The following is a 22,325-nucleotide window of genomic DNA, read 5'->3' on the forward strand; positions in this document are numbered from 1 at the left end:
GCTTTCAGTTTCAGATATTCAAAGTTAACATTCTGGACATTAGAAATACAATTCTCCACTTTCAGGTATCCACAATTCAATTCTTGGATAAAGCGTTTATTTTAGACATCCACTAGAACCAGACTAGTAACAACTGAAATGGATATTGTTGATCTCACAAATGGAATTGTGGAAAATCTGAAAAGCTCTTCTTGATGATGAAAAATTGATTTCTGGATCTCCTCAATACATATCCACTCCAGCTGTTGCCATAGAACTCGGGTTATTGAGCGTTTGGTCACAGTTGTTGTGGCTCAACCAGCTCTTGAATTCAAAGATACTTTTCCACATTTGAGTTGAGTATTTTGCCTCAATAATTACAATTGCATTTCTCATGTTCCCTTTGCTTTATTAAAGATCTGAGAGTTTAGTATGAGACAGACAAAAAAAAAAAAAAGTAGGAGAAATCAGGAGGGGGTTGAATATTTCTTCGTGGCACTGTACAGCTTCATCCATATTCATCCTGACATAGCACCTCCCTTGAAATGTCAACGACAGTTTCTGCAAAGAGATGAATTCTGATATTGTAGACTATAACATGCAGCAGTAATAATTCCTTTTTATTTAAAATGCCACATCACGTTTGATAAGTTTTGGATCAAGTCCAGAGTTCTGATGAGTTTTGAGCCTGGGAGATATGAGTTTTTAAATAAAATCACCATTACGGATGTATGTCGTGCCTTCATGATAAAATATACTTGGACAAACTCAATATATTTGCAGTATTTCCACCAAAATTTTTAAAAATATATAGGATTTAATGCTAGAATACATGATATATTGTTGTACTTCTGAGTCAGAAAAAAATATAATAAATATAGTCTTCAAAACCCATCACTTAATTACGATAAGGGTAACAAAATATAACATTTCATGAAATTACACATCTGCAATCACCACACAGTCACTCTACATCATCCCGGAAGTACGTTGTGTTTGCATACAAGTGGGACAAAAAGAAAATTAAGATCTGAACTGTGTTCTTTATTTCAAAAGATGATCAGAAAGAAAAAACTAACAACATAATTAATATTCAGTGGGCGTAACTTTTCCAAATGTACACTTTATTTTAAACAAAAGTACAAAAACAAACATCAGATATTTACAATACTTGCATGGCAATGTTCACTTTCTTTGGTCATTCTTCCAATTTTGATGGTTTTACACAAGGTAGGCAACAAACAGCAGCTTGGAGGTCTGAGATTATTACATGCCGAATATATTATTCAACCAGACGCTGAGCAAACCACTGATGACTCAGAACTTAATTACATTTTCGGAAAATCTGCAAGCAATTTATCAACGGCTTAAATCCAAGATATGAGTTATGTGACAGTTATTGAATTTGCCTACCAGGATATTTAATCTTGTACAGTATAAATAGCAAAAAAGAAAATTAAAATCACATACTTCACAACTACTTCCTGGCCTTGATACATTTTTTCAAATTTAGTAAATGCTCTGAACGGACCAAAATCGTGACATGTACAGCTGCACGTATTCCATCGTATTCTACACAAGTTTGACATGAAACATGAACCCTAGTGCACATCACAAACTGAAGCAGTTACAGGTAGATTTTCAAAAGAAGGCAAACATATCATAAAGGCTACTTTGAGACAAACATCCTGTCAACTCGGGTGTCCTGGATTACAAAATTATACCTTAGCTACATAATAAACAATCATACTTCCAACACTGATGGAGCACAAACTTTACAGTCCTGACAGTTGAACTAAAAATATCCTTTCGTTACTACAGGCTCAAGGACATTTCCTTGGGAGAAGCGTGAAAATAAAAAAGTAAATGGCTTTTAATGCAGAACGAGAGCAGTCAACCTAAAGCCAGAGAAAGAAAAAGAGCTGTATTGTGCTATACATTCTGCCAGTAATCTACCCGCTTGTGTAGTACAGTGGTTATGTCGAATGTACAGTACATTTGAAACAAAATAAAATCAAAAAGGCAAAATGAGCTGAGTTTCTGTCATTTTCTCTCCTGGTTACACACAATCAAAGAACGAAAACAAACACACACACAAAAATAAAAAATAAAAATCATGTAACACCAAAGAACTCACCTACTTCCTGCAACATGAAAATCATATTACCACCTATAACTAACGCTGAGTATAACAACATACCCTTAGCCCTTTCGGGGATTTCCTTTCATCTTCAACTTTTTTTTTTTTCTTTCTTTTTTTTGAATGAACAAACCGAAACAAATGAACAGTGTACAGATGTCGAAGGCAGAGGTCGTTTGACTGTCATGGCGTGAATCTAAGAAGCGATAATGGTCTCCCGGTCCCTGTTACGAGGGACAAAGAGTCAAACACAGACTAATGCAGGCCTACACATCCTTACAGCAAAGGCAACTGGTCTAGTAGTAATTTTACTTGCATCGACTAACAAAACCAAAGATTTGCATTTTTCTCAGTTTTCCCAAATTCCATTCTAACAAACATGAATCCTAATAGTAGACGAGTTTACATCAGTAGTGCAGACAAGTTATGTATATCGCATACAGTATCCATTCTTTTCTTTTTTTTTTCTTTTTTTTCTTTAGGAATGGCAGGGTGAGGGGTCGATGGGCTCGGGGGAAATGTTTGGATATGCATTTTAGTAAAATTCTCCCTGAAACCAAATCCAAACTGTCTTCATCCCAATGTACACTTTTCCCCCTTCCCCCCTCCCAAAAAAAAAAGACAGAGGTGAAGAGAAATGTGCAAAAGTTCTGTGTTCTCACTGCAAAAGAGAAGATGAAACAAAACACAGCGTTACTTGAAACAGCTCGACTTTGTTCGTCTTTGCATCGGTACACGAAGGAAATGTTTTGATCTCTACCTTTCACTTCCCCATTTCAAGAATGCGGTTGCGGTTTCTTTACACCTCAGCTTTTTGGCTGTTCTCCTCCACTTTCTCCTCCAGTTTTTTCTCCTCCTCAGAAGACCCGTTTTCCTTTTCACCAGTCTTCCAGCTTCCCTGCCTGTTCAGATTAAAACGTTGTTACATAATGCTCTAATAATCCTTTCCTTCCACAGTCTTTTGATTTAAAAAAAGAAAATACTGTACAAGGTATGATGGCATGTTGACTACTTCTGGAGGATAACAGACACTTTAAACCTGCATTAAATGGAAGCTTTTTATCTCCCTGTATTACAACTGTGTACTCATATTAGCAAGTTAAGTGCACATGATCAGCATGGAGCAAATTACTTTAAAACTTTGAACCCAAAAAGCATGTTGTCTTGAAAGAATCGCCCAAATTACAGCATTTATCAGTTCCAGGAACTGTCAAAACAGTAAGAATCATCAGATTTTCAACGACCCTTGAACTACTCGTCTGTAAAGCGCCGTTACATCAGGAAACTAATTAAGCTTAAATTGTAATATTTTATCAAGCCTCATTTAAAAATGTACCCAAAATAAGCTGTTTGCTCGAACAACATTCTATAAAAAAATAAAAATTCTGCATTCCTCGCTGCAGCTGTGAAGCCATTAGTGGTTCAGCTGCAACCGACAGTCGGGGAAGAAAAATTCATGGATTTTGTGTCTGAACTGCACTGAAATGCAGAGGAGATAGAAGACAAGTATGGAAACATGAAAATTTAAGTGGTAAAATATCTACAGTACGTGGAGTCATCATTTTTTTTCCAGTATTGACTCCTACCTGTAGGCACTTGAAAAATGCTGTACATATTGATTTCTTTTGTCTTTTTGTAAAATAAATAAATATTTTTCTTTTTTATGATTTACCGCATTGCATTGTATCATATGGTACATAATATATTTTTGAGTTCTTGCTACTTTTATCACTGGTTGTGCTGTTTCTATAGAGGTGCAAGGTTTCATACTGCAGCAAAAAAAGAACAAGTGAGTGAGTAAAAAAATGTGTACGGAACAAATAAATGTCCAGAAATGACTTGGGGTTAATTTGGTAGATGCAAGATGGATAACAAGCACGACAAACAGACAGCTGCCCCACTGACTGAGACCCTAAGCAGCCTTAAAAGACTTGAAAAATTACTGAGGTGGATGTTTTCTTGCTGGTTATTAATTTAAAAGAATAGCCAAAAAGTTAGATGAGGAGATCGATACCACTCAGCTATCTGTCAAATACGAAGCAAAGCCAGCAGCTGGTTAGTTTAAAATAAAACCTGAAGTGTGGCCCATAGACTGTATCATACATATATTTACACAGTCCGTCCTATTTATATTATATAATACATATATTTATACAGTCTACGCCATTTATACAGCATAATATACATATTCATACAGTCTACGATCTGACTCTGTCCAAAAGGAGCAACATTTTGCCAACCAAATAAACTGCAGTCTCTGGCTTCACTGGCGATTTGTGATTTGTGATTTTATTTTATTTGTGAGCGACCCTGTACAAAGTTACACATAAATATTCTCATGCATTGTGCCAGAGTTAGCCTGAGGATGATTCTCATCCGCAGGTCACAAGCTGAAGTGCAGCCTCTGGTTTAACTGAGGGGTTTCTGACTATTTCTTGGCTGTGAGCAGTGACTTCCTGGAGTCTTACCATCACCTGTACCTGTACACCAAGACTTTAAGATGCGCCTGAATCTGGCCAAATACAACCAGAACTTGTCGCTCTCTCCCTAGCTAGTTGTGTTCTTGTTTGGACAATAAAGATATTTTTTCCCCCAAATGTCAAACTACTCCATAAATTTGTAGCGAATGTCATAAATATGCATCATAAGTCGATTATCAGCTATGGCTGCATTCATTACCTGAACTTGTCACCCCATATGAACATTTTTAGTTAATTGCTTTCGGTTTTAGCGCGCTCATATGGTCCATATTTCATAATCCTACACAAAGTTGTGTTTAATCAAATTAGCATAAATTTACACAGAGAAAACGTGGTGCCAGGTGGTGTTATTCCAGAGCAGGAGTGCTGGTCTCTGGGTAAATTGAAGCAAACATTGTCTGCTGTGTACTCAGTGTGGACTTGATGGGGACTTGGCGGTGACTATGTATACAACGGGTGTAACGCTAAGCTATGTAGCTGTTGATTTAGAAAACATATCGGTATTAGGAGTTATACAATAAGTAAAGGGAGCTTAGATCAGAGGATCAAGTGTACGTCAGATTTCAAGGGAGGAATTGTCTTTTTTTTTTAATCTTAATCGCTTATTGCTGCCTTAATGCTGTACATACATACAAACATTCCAAATAAGACTGAAGTGAATGTGAAAAAAGCTGTGGAAATGTTATTGGACAGTAGAAAAATAGTAGGAGGTTCAACAAGTCAAAACATTGCATGAAGCAAAGCAGTTTCTGAGTGTTTTTACTTTTCCTCACTGTGGACTCCTTTTATTCCTGCAATATAAAATCCTGCACCTCTATGGAAACAGCACAACAATGACTACAGCCAACTGTAAAAATATATTCTGTGCATGAATCATAATAAAATAGCAAAGTGGAATTTCTTTGATTTCCTTTCAAAAACTTTAAGTCAGTATGTACAACATTTTTGAGGAATAGCCCACACATGGTACCAATACTGTGAAGAAAAACGGTGACTCTATATATTATACAGATTTTACAACTGATTTGAATTAGTTGCTGTATATTGTAAACACAGCGTGCAGTTTGGCTGAAAAGTCCCTGAATTTCTGTCATGTAAGTGTTGGTCACGGTTGAGACAGTAATGGCTGAATAGTTGGGCAAAGAAGCAAAGATGTTTTTACTTTTTACCCAGTCTGGTTAATTGAAGGGGTTATTTTTTAAACATATGTTTAAATTAAACATGTGGAATAACATCATTTTGTTAGAATTGGTTAAGCTCCCCAATAAAACAGCATGTAACAGATGATTAGTTCAAGCGCTGTCAGATAGATGGAAATCTAGCGATTCCTTGTGTAGAATTTTGGCCATTCTTTATAGACAACATGCATTTCAGATCTCCCGGCAGGTTTCGAGATTTAGAGGCTTAACCCCAGTCATAGATGGGTGTGAAGTTGGTCAAAATTGCCTTTTACTGAAAGTGAGAAAGTTATTGACAGAAAATGACAACATCAGCTCACTGGTCACACGTCAAAGGTGAATTTGTGAATTTCATGAGGATTACAGTGGGATCGTTATTATGTGACAGCAGAAATGTTCAGAGTGACTCCTTACTTGGATTTCTTCATGTAGACCCAGTACGCCAGGCCTATAACCAAAGTGGCGATGAGGAGCCCGACCACAACTCCAACCACCAGCTTGGTTTGGTCGCTGTCATCCGACTGGTCTGTGACGAAGATCAAATAGAACCATCACAAACCTGAGACGCTCTTTTCTGAGTTAAACTCCAGCAGTAAATGCATGTCAGGAATAAAAAACAACAACCACGTGCTTATAAAAGCATTGATGAATGGACACATCCGCACTGTACATGATTAAATGCCAATGACAGATAATCGCCATTTAAATTTCCTCAGCCAATGAGATTATGAGCAATGTTGACATCTTGTCAGGATGCTGGTAGCTCCATTCCTCTCGCTCCTCTGTGTTTTGTTTCAAGAAACACGCTGTCTAAACATTGATTTTTCCAGCCGTACAGTCCAAAGCGATGTAAAAGGTAAATATTTCAGAGCCGTCTTTTTAGCGAGCAACATTTGATTCCCTCCCCGTTGCCTTTTACTCAGCCCCCTCCCACCGTTTCTTTACAAGCAAGAAGACCGCTACAACTTACCTCGTTTATCCATTCTCACCTCCTCAATTACTGAAATCAGATATAAAATAAAATTAAAGTCCAACCAAAAAGTCCAGAATGAAAAAAGAAAACTACTCCTCTACTTCTACTCTATGTTTGCATGCAAGAAGTTCAAAGAGGGAACAGATTAAATCCAGCATCCCAACATATAAACACAGAGCGAGAAAGAGGCGGGGAGAGAGAGAAAGAGGTGTGATAATGCTCGTCCCAAACTCACAGGAATGAGTAAGCAGCAGGAGGGCGCAAAGGAATGATAAAAGCACTGAGCGCTTGTAGACAACAGCGTGGACAAAGCGCTAATTGCATGCATCAATTACAATTTGACAGCTATGGAATCACCGACATCGAAAAACCTCTAAACACAATGAAAGGAACATTAAGCTTTAGCTTCTGTTTGATACTCATCGACTATGACTGTTGCTTTATTGTGAGATAAATGTGCAAAACAAAGTATAAAGGTCATTCCGCCTCAATACACCAAATTATAAATAAAGTTCACGCCTGACCGCCTCACATTTGTCTGACTTTTAAGCAAAACATGTAACATTTTTGGATACTGTTCCATGATTGCCGTAATATTGGCCATAAATGCAAAAAAAAACCCCACATAGTTTTAATAGTTTTCCTTATGAAGTGCGCCTCTGACTGGCACCATGCTCGACATTTTCTAAAGCGCCTATTAGTGCCAATCATAGGGAAAAGAAACAGCCCCTTAAGGTGAAAAATAAAGGTTTTATAGTTGGCGGAATACTGGAGCAGACAGAAACATTTTTTTTGACATAATTTGCACCATCCTGTAACAGGTTTGTGTTATTCTATCAAAGCAGGCTTGCACCATTGAAGACTACATGTACCTATCAATGGGCCTGCCAAATTTCTGGACTCTAGTTACATTAGTTTTCAAGTTATGGTACTTTGAACATTGCCCCATAGATTGGTGCAAAGAAAAGATCCATAAAATCGACATGATCCCTCCCATATTTAATAATTTTTAACTCAGAAACGTATGCTGCCTGTGAACCCGGATTGTACACGTGGTCAACTCAGTCAATATTCACCACTTTTAAAGAAAACCGAAGACGGTCAGACCTGAGGCATTCGATGAATTGAGACGGAATGACCCAAAAAGGTTGGTTACACAAGTATTAACCTCGGCGCCACTTTCGAAAACTCTGTTCTGCAGCCTCTTTATCTGCTAAATTACCAGTAAAGCATCGAAACATTAGGTTAAGTAAACATGCAGACAGAAAGAGTGAGTAATCGGAGTAGGAGGAAAAAAACATGAAACAGAGAGAGCGAAGAGGACTTTACTATCACTTTGTACTTACAAGATGACACATTAATAGCTCTGGTATCAGTGCCAAAGTCATTGGTCACTGTACAAGAGACGGTTAGATTTGCGGAGGGCACAACCGTGATCTTGTGTGTGATCTTTCCGTTGATGAAGGGACTCTCATCGAGCTGAATGATAAGAGAAAATAAACAATTAGTATATTTTACACACTCCACGAGATTATTTGCGGCCACTGGGGGGCGATGTTGCACCGACGAGTGACTCAGCCTTTTTCATGACAAAGAAACAGCATGTGTGCCTCTGGGATGTAGACTCCTGAGTCTCAGAGGAAAACCCCAGACACAAAGACAAACTGCCAACACCCTTTTCGCATCCTCTACATATAGAAGAGGATGTGGCAATTTTGTAAATACCCATTACTGAGCCTGTATTCAAGCTTGACATTATTCTCTTAGTGAATAGGGCTAAAAAAAAAAATAAAAAAAAAGACAGGACAGGATATAAGAAGAGGAGAAAAAACAGAATGCTGGATTTGTAGAAATGTGTGTTATCTCCTAAACACAATGTTTTTGGAGTGAAAGAGTTCTGCGCACCTTTGGAATTGATTAATTATGACACACAGGTTCAGCTTTTTAAGGTGATTCTTGTGTTTTATTTTTAAAAAAAAGAAAAAAAAAAAGACTTTGCACCCACCCCCGGGTTCATATGTGATTCACACACTGCTTCACTGAGTGGCTCTCGCTATCAGTGTGCGCACAGGTACACCAGCGAAACAAAAGGTTGGAAAAAAAAAAAAAAAGTTCCATTTAGAAAACAGACAATTTTTTGTCTTCATGACAGTATGGCACCAAACACTGTGTTTGAGCCTCGGAGAAAATGAAGAAATTTACTCTTTCGAAACACTGAGCACAACCGCCTGGAAATGCTCAGACCAGATAAGTTCAAAAAGTGTGACAGGCAGGAGGAAAATACTAACAGCGCGCACGTGACGGGGAGTTTTTATTTTCGCTCACTTTGCGGTGCAAAAAGCAAAGCAGCCACCGTCTCAGGACCACGACTGTCTCCCCCGTCTAATCGTGCCTTCACATCTTACTGCTGATGTTATTCATAGGTTTGTTGTGAAAGGAAAACAACGCCATTACATTTTAGCAGCCGCACGAGCCTATCAGTAGTTCATCTCAAATATAATCACCAACTACATACCTGTTGTGGCTCTAAATGAAGTCAGAATTGGTTTTCCTTTCAACTGCTGTAAGCCATCTGCAATACAAATTGGCTATTTTGCGGACAACATTTAGATGCTGAGATCTTTGGAAGTCGCTGCAGTTATTACCGGAGGTCAAACTTGTTGTCATCTTGCATACGAAGATCGTTGTCAGAGTGCATCGCTATAGCAACCGGCATTGATTTCGCCAAAGAAAGACTACAAGGGGCGAAAAATGGACACTCACGGCATAACTCGAAAACGTATTTTTTGGTTGCAAGTGCGTCTCAAGATGATAATGAGGACGACCTGATGAATAAGTGGGACGCAGGGCTGACTTGTTAAAGCCGATGCACATCTTGGCGTTTTAATAAACTGTTGCTTGGCCAGTGCGGGGGGGAAAAACACACGAGTTAACAAGCACATGAGGGAAACTCTTCCTTCATCATCTGCCACTGAGAAATCGGCTTGTCATCACTTGATGGGTTGCAGCTGTCCGCCATGACAATGATGATAAATTCTGTTGTTCGCTTGCTGAAATTAAACACAAGCTCGAGCAGTTTCACACGCTGGCACATTTTTTTTTTTTTTTTTTTTACAGGTTTCGCAATGGCTTATTAAAACAAAGGGCAGACATCAACAACCAGCCAGCACAGCCTCTTAAGGCAGCACCGACACTGTTCGCCATCACCACTGAAAAGACGCACATCCCGGCTTTAAAACGCTTAATTGTTGAGCTGATTAAATCAAGTGCTGTTTATGTTCAGCACATTCTGACAATAGCTCTTTTAATGCATTTACATTTACAGTTGCATTGTTTGCTGGATTGGGAAATGCCTGCCTGCACACCAGAGATCAACAGGTGAGTGAAGCAGCATTGAATTCAGTTTCATTTTCTGGTAAAATTGCTCAACTCGACTTTGACTTTCTTTTCATTAACCCTGAGAACCTCAAGCAGTTTCGGGATGTTATTTGATCCTGTCACTTTTATTTACTCACTGTGGGTTCATTTTTGTGTCCCGAACCTCTAAGGAAACAACCACGGTGAACTCTAAATGTCTTCTGTGCAGAATGACACAGTAATAATGTCGTAAATCATTTAAAAAATAAAAAGGAAAAGGTAAAGCGGGATTTCTCTGATCATTTATTTTACAACAACCGGGGGGGAAAAAAGCTGGAATCAATGTGTACAACTTTTTTCCAAGTGCCCAATGCTTTGTGCAAGTACTGGAAATGAAATAGTGACTCTACTTACCATGGATATTTTACTACTTATGTTTAAGTTTAGCTAAAAAGTGCCTGAATTTTTGTCACATTTGTTCATGGTTGCACCAAAAAGCACCAAACATTTCCTTTTTTACAAAATCTGGTTACTCCAAATGGGTTATTTAGGGCCAAAATTTAAATTAGATGTGTTAAATAAAGTGATATTGATGAAATATCGCAGTTTTAAGGATAGCTGTGGTTAGGTTTTGCGATGGAAGAGCATCTACAGATGACTAGTTGGACAACTTTTCTACCACAGACAAGTAAAAGAAATTTTGGTAATTTGAAAATCCAACAATTCTTTCTGTCTGTACTGTTCATGGTTCTGATAAATGGTATAATTTTTAGCGATAACATGCATTTCAACCCAGGATTTCGGATTTAGAGGGTTAAAGCAACGACAGTTGGCATGACAGCACTTTACTGTACGCTCCTTTGTTATTTCTGACCAACCATGTGTCCGATGACTCAGTTTACCGCAGTAATAAATCACACTTACTGTTACACACTAATCACAGGTGTCACAGAATCTGGCACAGCTGACGTGTTTGGTCTGTAATTTTACACCCCGCTTGAAAACAATACTGCTTTGCGATGGGTGGAACTTCTGGTATGAACTATTAGAGCAACAATGTGCGGCAAACACACTGAAACTCAGTAAAAATAGAAAACGGTTGTTTTGACCCTGAAATCGCAATATATCATGCGCCCACGGTGTATTTGTTCTATAATCTCACTCTGTAAGAACAAACATAAGCCTCAATTATTCTCCATAAATACACCAACTTTGCAAACTATTATCATATACTGACATTTTACATTCAGCATTTATCTATCAAGAAAGTCCTGCATTTAGCTGCTTTGGAAATTTAATCAAAGCTGGTGAAACGTCGAAGATGTGCTGTATCCTCCATAATAAAGATAAGACTTCTGACAGCAGATTACCCACAACAAGATTCTGTTCTTTAGAAAAAAGAGAGCAAAATACTTTTTTTGTTGTTTGCTCTGACACGACAATAAGCTGAATAATACATCTAACAATTATATATTTACAATTATGCCTCAAATATAGTGTACACGATGCTATTAATAAAGCATGTTTGCCTCTAACGTTTAGGATGGGAGGACTTTTTGTGTGCGTGTGGCGCAGATGGAAGAAAAATTACATCTTTAATCAGGATGAATAAATGTATGTGCAGTTATAGAAAATTGATGAATATGACCTTCAGAAATGGTAACAATTATATGGGAATGAGTCTCGTGTGACTGTGATGAAGGCTGAGTGTTAAGCGTGTGAGCGTGCATACCAAGGTGCCATTGATGCTCCAGGAAACAGCTGGCTTCGGGGACCCTTCGGCCTCACAAATTAGGACTTTATGTTGGCCGTCTTCGCCGCGGTGTTTGGAAAGCTGTTTGATAACCGGAGCACCTGCAACGGGACATACAGTAAGTCTTCAGACTGAATTAGAAAACAGATTGATCGAGGAAAGTCTTTATGACTTGATATTTTTGGGGAAATGTGCTTATTGGCTTTCCCGCCGAGAGTTAGATGAGACGATAAGTGCCGCTCTGTGTGTTAAATATGAAGCTACAGTCAGCGGCAGCTCAAACTTTGGAGAAACAGCGAGTCGGTCCAAAAGAGAGAAAAACCCGCCAACAGCACCTCCGAAGCCCCAATTAACAGACGATTTCATGTATGTTTAATCTGTATGGAAAATGAAGCGTAAAAAACAAGCAGTGGCTGTGAATAACTATCAGGAATCTGCTTTGATTTCAGCCCCTGTTGAAACCACAACAGGTTGTTTTTTTTTTTAACGCTTTGATTTTTGTATGAATTAAACAGGACTTTATTAATTAATTTGCGAACTTCACAGATAGTTTTCTTTTGTTTTTCACTTTTGGACTGACCCAGGCTGTTTATCCGTATTTTCTCTCATCCAGAGTTGTCTTTAAACCCTCACCTTCCACAATCAGGTCAAAAGAGGCTTTTCGGCTGAGGAGCCCCATCGTCACCTCGCACTCGTAGCTACCGGAGTCGGAGTAAGTGAGCGCGGCAAACTTGGGCTCCTTGTCCAGCATAATGTTATCCTGAATTAAACGGAGAGAATATCACCACTGTCAATAACAGGCACAAACTTTTACTTGGCTTTGTTGTGTAAAAGATTGCCTCTTCTACCTTTGTCCAGAAGACCTTTGATTCTCCGGAAGAATCAATCTGGAGAGTTAGATCCAGGGCCTCGCCAACACGCTCGACGATGTTCCCAGAGGGGCTTAAATTGATGTCTAGGTCTAAAAAGAGAAGAGGAGGGCGAGAAGATGGTTCAGAGGCCTGATAAGGGTCGAAACATTTCTGTTGTTAACCATACAACCCTGCACTTGGCTCACAGCCCTGCAGATGCAGCTTATTAGAGGCAGTGTGGTTGACACAACACTTTTCCTCCACAAATCACAAGAAGGCAGTCTGGCAAAAGGGGAGATTCTGGGACTTTTCTTTTTACGAACAAACACTTTTTGCTCTCATTGTAACAAATAAAATTGCTGGCACAAAAGGGAAATTACATCCACAATGATGTAGGCCAAATTGCAGTAATTTAGATTTTGTGGTATTTTTTTTCTTACAGTTGACTGTGACGTCCTTGGAAGCCTCCATCAAGGGGTCATCAATTAGAGAACATTTGTATTCACCGCTGGTTTCACGTGACACATTCCTGATGGTGTAAGTATTGGAGTTTTCCACTGTCACCGTTTCTTCCTTCAAAGACAGATCAACAAAAATGGGAGGTAAATTCATGCCTTGTCCAAGTAAGAAAAAACAAAAAAAACACCTCAGTTAAATAGTTTTCTAAGCTCTAATGAGCATAAACGGAAGAAACTTCATATTTATGAGCACCTGAAGGTGAAAGTTAAAGCTGGTGGGCGCCGGATTTCCATCTGCGACACACTTCAGAGTCACGTTGTCTCCTTCTACAAGAGGCTCCTGAGCAATGACCTGAAGGACAATGTTCTCTGTGGAATCTGTGCAGGAAAAATAAGAGGCAGAGAGTCAGAGAGGCGATGTAGGCGAGGGTGGAGGGCGTAACAAGTGGAGCGTGGTCCCCCCCCCCACCAGCCGACCGCAGAGAAGCGACGCCACAGAAAGCCCTAACTTTGTGCCTTGACGTTGCTTGAGACCAAGTTCAAAATGCAGCTGAGGAGATGGTTGAATTGCAGTCATAATCTGAGGCACTCGACCAAACCGTCCTTTCAAAATGCAATGTTTCTGCTCTATCTGAGGCAAACTCTTTTAAAAAAAGGTCTGGTAAGAAAGTGTTCCAGCTCCAATAAGTTTTACTTTCAGCCACATTGAGCAGGTAGCTTCAATATTTAATGCTGCATTCGGGATAAACCTCGCTGCAGAGTTGCAGAATCCAACCTGTATTTTTCAACTTTCACCATCAAAAGGTGTCATTAATGTTGTCTGTCTTGGCTGGAAGCAAAAGAATTACAGAAAAAAACGTGGATGTAGCCTCAAAAAAAAAGAAAAAAAGAGGCAGACAGCTGTCTGTCTCTACTGGCTGAAGCTGCAAAGACTCTTTTTTGGTCTTCTAATGGGTCAGGAGCTGCTGCTGTGTTATGTGATGTTGAAAAAGCCCAGCTTCAATTAAACAGTCAGACCAGAGTTCCCTTCACTGTGTTTTTAAATTCCTATCCTGTCATATTAAATGAGAATTGGCAGCTGTTTACTCGACAAAAATATATTAAAATCAGTAGAAACACAACAGCGTTAATAAAGTTAATAAATGGAAGCTTGGAAATGAAAACAGCACCACTGTTTCTGTGTCAATACTCTTTTTTTTTTTTTTTTTTGAAATGTGAAAAAGCTGTTTTTAATGCACTTGGGTGAAAAAGCACAGACGCCAATAAGAAGAATTTTAAACAGATCTAGCTGGTATAAAACAGTGTGACCAGAGTGATTTTCAGAATATGAAAAAAAACCCTGCCGTGGAGCCGTTTTATAAGTTTTCACATTTCCAACAAATTGGACACATTCAGACAGTATGTGCTTCCTTTAAACCTGCACAAATATCTATTTTACCCTTTGTCTAAGGGCAGAAATAACCCAAAAAAATCTCCTCCCTACTGGATTTTGGTTCTTTAACAAAAGAGAAAGTTGTGATAGTCAAGAGATTCATCTGCCAAATGAGAGAAAGGCTTTACCTAAAGGAATAGTTGAACATTTTGTAAACCTTCTCGTATGTGTAGGAAGTTACAGCCAGCAGCTTGGTTTAGCAGAGAGAGTGGAAACAAGGGCGATGAGGGTAGCAAATCTACCTACAAGTGCCTCAAAAGCTCAGTAATTTTTAACATTTGCACAAAGCGTGTTAAAAAAAAGGCAGTTTTCCAACAGGGCTTGATTTGCTGTTCCTATTTGTTTGGACCCATCTGCTGGTTGCAGATGTTGCATTCGGCATACAAAAGTGAGAGTTGTGTCAATCGACAAGATAAAAACACTTTTCGATCTTGCAGGAATTCCCTTCGTGGAGCTTTGGGGAATGCTTGGACCCCATCGCATGTATATGAAAGACGGATGTAACGACATCACCCACTGGTTTGCGGACTATCGTTACAAAGCCGTACGTTTGCTCTTTTGAAAATAACAAGCAAGCGGTGGATCTGACTGAAAAGGCACTGTGATACGGCAGCTAAAACATACCTTAATTTATCATCTGTTTCACTCTACATAAGATACTGATTTACAAAATTGGCACAAGTATTCGATAAGTCTTAAAACTAGTGATTGAGACGCTAAACCTGCTTGGAAACTGCTTAAAAAGGCAGCAGACGAGGTGAGAATTCGAATCATGTTCTCGCGGACTTCTATACAATCTGACTTGTTTATGCAACCGGAGGAGCCGCCCCCTGCTGGCTGTTCAGACCCCGAGGGCTGCATCAATCTTTTATATATACAGTCAATCCTGGATCCACAGCTGGATCCTAATCTATAACAAAAAACAACCATCTGCTCCTCAACACAAGGCCTAACGTCACATTAAATATTATCAAAGTGTACGAGTCGGTTTTTAAGATTTCGTGCTTAACTAGTAAAAAACATTCAACTGGGAATAAAAAAAAAATTACTTTTTTATGAAGTTAAGCCAGCATATTAACTTTTCATGGTTTTTGATGAGCAGTGTTGCAGTGTACTCGAACAACAGCTCCTCTCCAAAACAAAGGAAAAGTGTGACTCACAAGTGATAGTGAGGGTCACCGGAGAGGACACAAGCTCTGAGCCCACGGTGGGCTGAGTGCTGCAGGTGAACTGGGCATCTGTGTCTTCCTTCTCGGCAGAATACACCAGTGTGGAGGTTGTGGTCGAGAGGCCGGTAATAGGGTCGACCAGCACGGTGGGTTCAATGGAAATCCCTGGATGTAAAAACAAACAAACACTCTGTGAAAACTTTGACAAGGAAAAGAAAAAAAAAAAAAGTTGTGTAATGACCAAAACACCGCGCACACACACTGCCTGGCGAGTATAGCACAATTCATCACAGCGGAATAATTTATAGCAGCTGTCACAGTCAGACAGAATAGAAACATCTGTGTATGTAATATTTACAGATGTCATGTCTTTTTAGACTTTAAAAAGACGTGCAACAGGATGAGGGATGCGCACCTTTGCCATCAGCCACCAGAGGTTTGTTGTTCTTCAACCACGTGATGTTTGCAGCCGGGCTGGCGTCTTTCGCAACACATGTTCCGAGCTGCGGAATTGAAAAAAAAAAAACAAAACTCAAGAAACATAGAAAAGAAAACCTGCACTCAAAGAGGAAATATGTAAATAAAAAAAAAATCTGCACTCGGTGACTCTTTTTAAATGACCAAACACATGAGCGAATTAGCTTTTTCAGCGCCTCTCCATCATTTGAAGACTTAAGAGTTTTCCACGCAACAGACCATGAAATGCCCAAAGCATTTCTAAAGCCCGCTCAGACCCTTTGGGTATTTTAATTGCAGTGAGAGGGGGGGTTCTGCTCTTTACTAATTCATGAGTATCACTTCAAAGAACTCATTACTGTAGTAACACGCATGGTCTCTGTTAGGCCTCAAGATACCTTCGCTCAAGTGAGGGATTTCCCTTGATGATTCGCTGCTTAATATAATGTAGGGATAAGCAATGCTATCATTAAAAAAAAACTGCACCTTGGTAGGTTTGCCAATCTCCAGCGCCTCTGCTTGGTCAGAAATCTCCAGGCCTTCCGGTGACTCTGTGAGAAAAAAATTAATGAAGTAGGAGTTTTACTGGAGGTTGAGGCTTGCATGTTGCTGATGGCAGCAGCCCAATTAATAACTGGAATGTTAATTTAGGCTTAAGCCAGCTTGCACTCACTGTAGATGACCACGTTAATCGGGTACTCCCTGATGTCCAAGTGGGCCACCACCATGCAGGTGAACGTCCGCTGGTCGCTCAGCTTGGCCGCGGAGAGCAGCAGGCTGGAGTTGGCCGCCATGCTCACGCGGTCTTTGTATTCGTCGGTGGCGCTGATTAAAACGTTGTGGTTTTTCTGCTTGACCAGCAGGTCTCCTGGAAGTCCCTCTCCTTTGTCCTGGAGAGCAGAGCAAGAGCGGTTGTTACATGTCTGTTTCAATATGGCATTGGCTTCCAGTTCAAAAAAAAAGCACACAGCGTTTTGTTCCACACCCTCCTGCAGTGTCATATGGAGGGACAGATGCATGGTCTAATGCATGCACTCAGACTGGGCGTGGTCCAGACACGATAAGTGGATGTCAGACGGATTTCACCATTTTGAAACCCGCTGACCTCCTCCGTGACTTACATATTTCCATTTAGTGATGAGTACATCGTCTTCCTGTATGGCTCCGTTGTGGCACGGGATCTCCAGTGTTTCCCCATACAGGCCGCTAACTGTCTCCAAACCGGCAACTGTGCAAGAGAAAGAAAACATTTTTTTAAAAAAAGGGAAAAAAAAGCATATTTCGGTTACTTTTTCAGAAGGGCTAATCTTGTCAGCTCCAACGCAGCAGGATTTTTTTGTTACTGAAAATGGAAATCCTTGCTTCAAAGTGTCCTCTTTTCTGTGCCTGTTTGACTGACATTCATCAATACCACTTAGTTTGCGCTTAAACACACAAGGAGGGCAAATTCTATAGAGTTCTGCTAATTTTACAGCTCCCTGGGTAAAAAAAAAAACAACCTTTCCTGCCCTAAATTTCATTCAAAACATTGCCATGGAGACAAAGTGCTTCAGAGGGGGATGGGAGGAGGGTGCCAGCAGAAGTGTCTCAATGGGCTGCGATGAGGGGTTAGAGCCAGAGGGCTACAGGGAAGAGGAGGCTGCCACGGACTGACTGAAAATGAGGTGTTGCTCGCTGTTTTGGTTTCTTTATTTTTCACATTTACATTTCAGGCCTCTCAGTGCTCAGACTAAAGTAAACGCACGAGTGGGTTGTGTTGGAAGCACGAGTCTGAAAATCCAAAACAGCTCCACAGCAGTTCAGGAAGAAAAGCAAAGGAGTGCCCTGCCTGATCAATCAATGAGAAGTAATGACATTTAAAGATATAGCACAAAAAAATAATGAAGATGCTCAAACATCCTGAGTGCATTCAGCCCTTAAATGATCCGATTCTATTCATGCACAAAGAGAAACGCAGCTGCACACTCTAATGTCACCTCTGCACTGAGACAGAAGTTTCACCCTCACTTTCCCTCTTAACTCATCAGATTTCGGCGGCTTCCTCAGAGTGGTGCAGCGATGGAGTGAATTCATTTGCTTTGTGCGTGATACTCATTTGAATCTTGTTTGAATGAAAGTAAATACTTTTACTATGGTTACCATTGTCTGCATTAGGGCAGAGTAACAAATGAGAGCCCGAGGCGTGTTTACACAGTTGAACGTAATGTCAGGCTGAGCGGGCGAGTTCGGAGGTGCACACATGTTCGTCTGCCTTGTTTTGTTTCCCACGCTTTAAACCCGAGTCTCATTTTAACATCCACACTATTAAACGAGTCCATAAAATAGTTATGTACCAGTGTGATGTACTACTTAACTAAAGACACAACAAAATCAAACGGTTTGCCTCAAGTCAACAAAGTCTGCTGTTCTCGCCGCCCTCCTGACGCTCAGCCGAACAAGTTCACACTCCGACACTTGTCACTCATCGTTATGAGCTGTCAGCTCTGAAACAACATTGGAGTCTGACGCCAAACTAACCGTTTGTAGAGCTCGTCTCTAAAGCCATGACAGAAAGAAGATGACAAAAAATAAAAAAATGAAAAAAATCCAGACAGTTTAATAATATGATTTTAAACAGGGCATGTCTGCCTCATCGCTCTGCTGCTTTTAAAGTAGTTTTCTGCCAATTCTGCTGCTGGTATGACTTCCGTTTGCCCTGTGGCCACTACTGTCGCTTTAAAAGAATAGTTAGGAAATAAACTTAGTTTTCTCGCAGAGTTAAATGACACGAAAAGATTGATGCCACTTGTGTGCGTCGGTTAAATACAAACCTAAGTCCGGCGGCAAATCCGGATGTGTGCAAAGGTGACCTCCGAGTCTCGCCGATGTGCATGTTCAACCTTGTTTGTTTGTTCTGTGTGAAATGTAAGTGCCACAAGTTGCGTCTAAGCCAGGATCTCTTGGCTGCAGCCATTTATGTTACATAAAGTTGTATTGACCTTCAGGATAGAGAAGCAAACAGGTGCATTTCTGAAAAACATGTTTTAAATAAAAACCCGGGCTGCTTCACGCACACGACACCTTAAACTTAACTGAAACGTCTATTTCTGGCATCAGGGTGTCCTTTATTTCTATTTTAATACATATCTGATGTTGTAATCTTTTTTATTTGCTCAAATGCACAAATTCAGAACAACCTCAGATGTGAGCAGACTGAACTAAATCACTTTTTTTTTTTCACAGCTTTCCCTAATTCACTGTGACACCTGCGTAAAATGAGCAGGCTCGACGGATGTATAAACATCAGGAATTATCAATACAGGGACCGGAGACAAAATATACAGAGAAAGGGAACAAAAGGGCTCCAAAAAGGTGTGAGGCAGAGTTTATCTCTGGCGGGGGACTATAATCAATGCTTACAGCTGCATCCATGAAGCAGGAGCGGCTTACGTGAGCATCAAAGCAGAGCAAGGGAGCCAATAAAACCTATCTGAGAGACACATAGCACTACCACAGCACTTCACCCACATAGATACAATCCCTGCATTTAAATAAGGCTCGGCGACATTTAATCGTGACAGCACGGGACAAAACAAACCCTCGCCACATTTCAACTGCTGACAGTTTTACCAGGAATTCTTGGCCAAACACAGGGGATAAAGCTCTGTCACTTGTCAACGAAAGTACAATTACAGCTACTTCCTGCATTGATTCCCCTCATTGTCCGTGATTTGCCACACCTTAAATCTGTTCCTCTCGCATTATCAAGCGAATTAAAAGGGCTAAAGGCTTATTTTAGAACCAAGTCATGCTTTGATCAGCCTTAATAAGTCATTTTGTTTCGTGAAATGTCACCCAACTTGGAGCGTTTGTACGTTTTGTCCTGCGTTGATGAAAAGACTTAATTTCGTCAGCATTTGATCAGGTTCCACTGAACTGTCAAAGCAGCTGCGAAGAATATTCCAAGAATATATGCACAAAAACCGGCAGTTTGCTGGACTGTAAATGTGTGTCTGCATTTCACAGAGTCTTGCTCACATCTAGACTTTAGCAATTGGATGTACATCAGTCCGATCCACCTGAACTAGTAATGTAGATTGCTGGCGCGAACACAGCATGTTGATGTGACCATCCCACACTCCGTTGTGTTGTCTTTCTAATGTAAATCTAATGAAACGTGCAGGTTTTCTGATCCAGGCAGAAAAGATTGCACGCGGCGAGTGGAGAAAAAAAAAATGGGGTAGAAAATGGAGACATTGTGAATACATTAAGAAGAGGCCATTAATGAGCTCCCTGCGCAAGACATCGGGGCACGTTTTGCATATGTGTCAAATCTGATGACATCCTGCTATATTACATTTTGGGGAGGTGTTTAGGGTGCCAAAAATAATCTGTCAGTATCTTGATTATGCGCTACACCTGGCCGTGCTGGTGCCAGAAAACTGTAATGGTCGAGGAAACATCCAAATGCTTCTCTATTTGGCAACCAAGTCCACAAATGTTGTGCTGAAAACTTCCCAGGAGACCACGCTGCACAACCTGCTCCGCTGAATCAGTCAATTGCCAAAAAAAAAAAGAAAAAAAGAGTTGGTTATATTGAGGTTACACTGCTGTTGGAAAAGGTTATCTCATGTTCCTGTATAATATTCTCCTTACATTTCAAATTCAAATAGACATTTTTGAATATTCAAATACGGCTGCGTCTCTGCAAACTTTAAAAGAGTCCGCATTAAGGGAACGCCATTATCTGCGCAGATTACACTGTTGCACAATGAGAGCTAATCGCACATGTTGAGTTACAGAAGACAAAGCTCCTGCTGCTTACTGAGATAAGGTAATCCTCCGCAACAAAAGTAGGTGAACGGAGTGACTTCGCATTGACAAACACGCGAGGGTGCACAGCATGCATACCAAAACTCATCACTTCTAACAGTTGTCTGTGTGATGGAGAAGGGGGCAATGGACAGTGATAACAGTGTTGCCTTGAGATTGGCTTTACTTTCTTGCTGGCGAATAATCAAAACAATGAACTTCTGTAATTTTGCTCTCAGGTGGCAGCTCTTCCCTTCAGCGCTGACTGGAGTTTTTATGTTCAAAAAAACCCTCCACTACTGCACCAAACGCATAAATATTTCATGTTTTCCCCCGCTACAAAGAACACGCGAGAACCAACAGATAAAATAATACATGTGGATTAAATCAACCTGATAATAACCAACAGCAGATGGTGTTAAAATTCCAAAAGACATATTTGGCTGGTGTAGAAAGTAGAAGTCCCAGCTTACACAGTGAATGAAAATCTGTTGTATTTAACCACGTTTTACAGCTGAGATCCTCAAAACACATGTAATGCGTCGCTTTCCGTAGCAGACTCGCGAAAAATGTCATTGGCTAAAGCCGACGAAGCTATGTGGAGTAGGTTTTAAACCCGGCTCCAAGGTCTCCAGGATGCCAAAACCAAAGATTTGGGTTAAATAAAATTACATGCTGCTGTATTTTTTTTTTTCTTTTAAACAAATCATTTATGGGCACTTTAGGCCCTCTAAAGCAGAAATAACTTGGCTCGTCAGGTCTGATGTGAATTGCTCTCCACTTATAAAAGCCGAGTTCTCATGCTGGACCCAAAAAGAAAATTAGCTAATACTCCAGCAATGGTAAATCAAGTAATAGACAGGCGAGTGACAGAGACAGGAGGCAGCACCACAGGAGATACTTTCATGTTCCTGATTAAGGCGCCTCTATCCCTGAGAAGAGACAGGTGACGACAGCTCAGATATAAGCACACCAGGGAAATCAGCTACCTCCCCACACTAGTCTCTATATCCCTGTTTTGCTACCTTACGCCCTCCATTTGTGTGAATGTGTGTGTGCGTGTGTGTGTGTGTGTCTTTCAGCTGCAACATCCCAAAGAAAAGGCCCAAACTTATTAAGTGCTGAAAATGAGGATTGCGCGGTGAATGGAGATCCCATGGCGCATGTCCACAAAGACTTGATGGCAAATAGCCTCACTTCAGAAGCGGTTCAGTGGTGAGGGGGCAGACAGAACCACTTCAACTAGATCAATAACACCTGAGGAAAAGAGCTAGATTCTTGTAGTGAACAGTGCTTGCCTAAGGACCA

At 40.3% G+C, this 22,325-nt stretch overlaps 1 protein-coding gene across 1 annotated transcript in view; it reads right to left on the reverse strand.

Moving 5' to 3' along the window:
• Positions 1-1,002: 1,002 nt before the first annotated feature.
• The window catches only part of LOC103364407 (CD166 antigen homolog), a 42,901-nt gene continuing 21,578 nt past the window's right edge, over positions 1,003-22,325 (reverse strand). Inside the window, exons 2-16 of the mRNA XM_008291521.1 lie at positions 17,348-17,454; positions 16,900-17,116; positions 16,713-16,777; positions 16,186-16,273; positions 15,762-15,935; positions 13,423-13,547; positions 13,152-13,284; positions 12,709-12,821; positions 12,494-12,620; positions 11,840-11,961; positions 8,097-8,229; positions 6,748-6,777; positions 6,192-6,303; positions 2,880-3,021; positions 1,003-2,780 (exon numbers count right to left, since the gene is read on the reverse strand). Coding sequence (XP_008289743.1) covers positions 2,919-3,021; positions 6,192-6,303; positions 6,748-6,777; positions 8,097-8,229; positions 11,840-11,961; positions 12,494-12,620; positions 12,709-12,821; positions 13,152-13,284; positions 13,423-13,547; positions 15,762-15,935; positions 16,186-16,273; positions 16,713-16,777; positions 16,900-17,116; positions 17,348-17,454 — 1,649 coding nt within the window. The 3' untranslated portion in view covers positions 1,003-2,780; positions 2,880-2,918. The remainder of the gene's footprint in view (positions 2,781-2,879; positions 3,022-6,191; positions 6,304-6,747; positions 6,778-8,096; positions 8,230-11,839; positions 11,962-12,493; positions 12,621-12,708; positions 12,822-13,151; positions 13,285-13,422; positions 13,548-15,761; positions 15,936-16,185; positions 16,274-16,712; positions 16,778-16,899; positions 17,117-17,347; positions 17,455-22,325) is intronic.

This window comes from Stegastes partitus, unplaced genomic scaffold (genome assembly GCF_000690725.1).
Source record: "Stegastes partitus isolate 25-593 unplaced genomic scaffold, Stegastes_partitus-1.0.2 Scaffold747, whole genome shotgun sequence".
Lineage (NCBI taxonomy): Eukaryota > Metazoa > Chordata > Actinopteri > Pomacentridae > Stegastes > Stegastes partitus.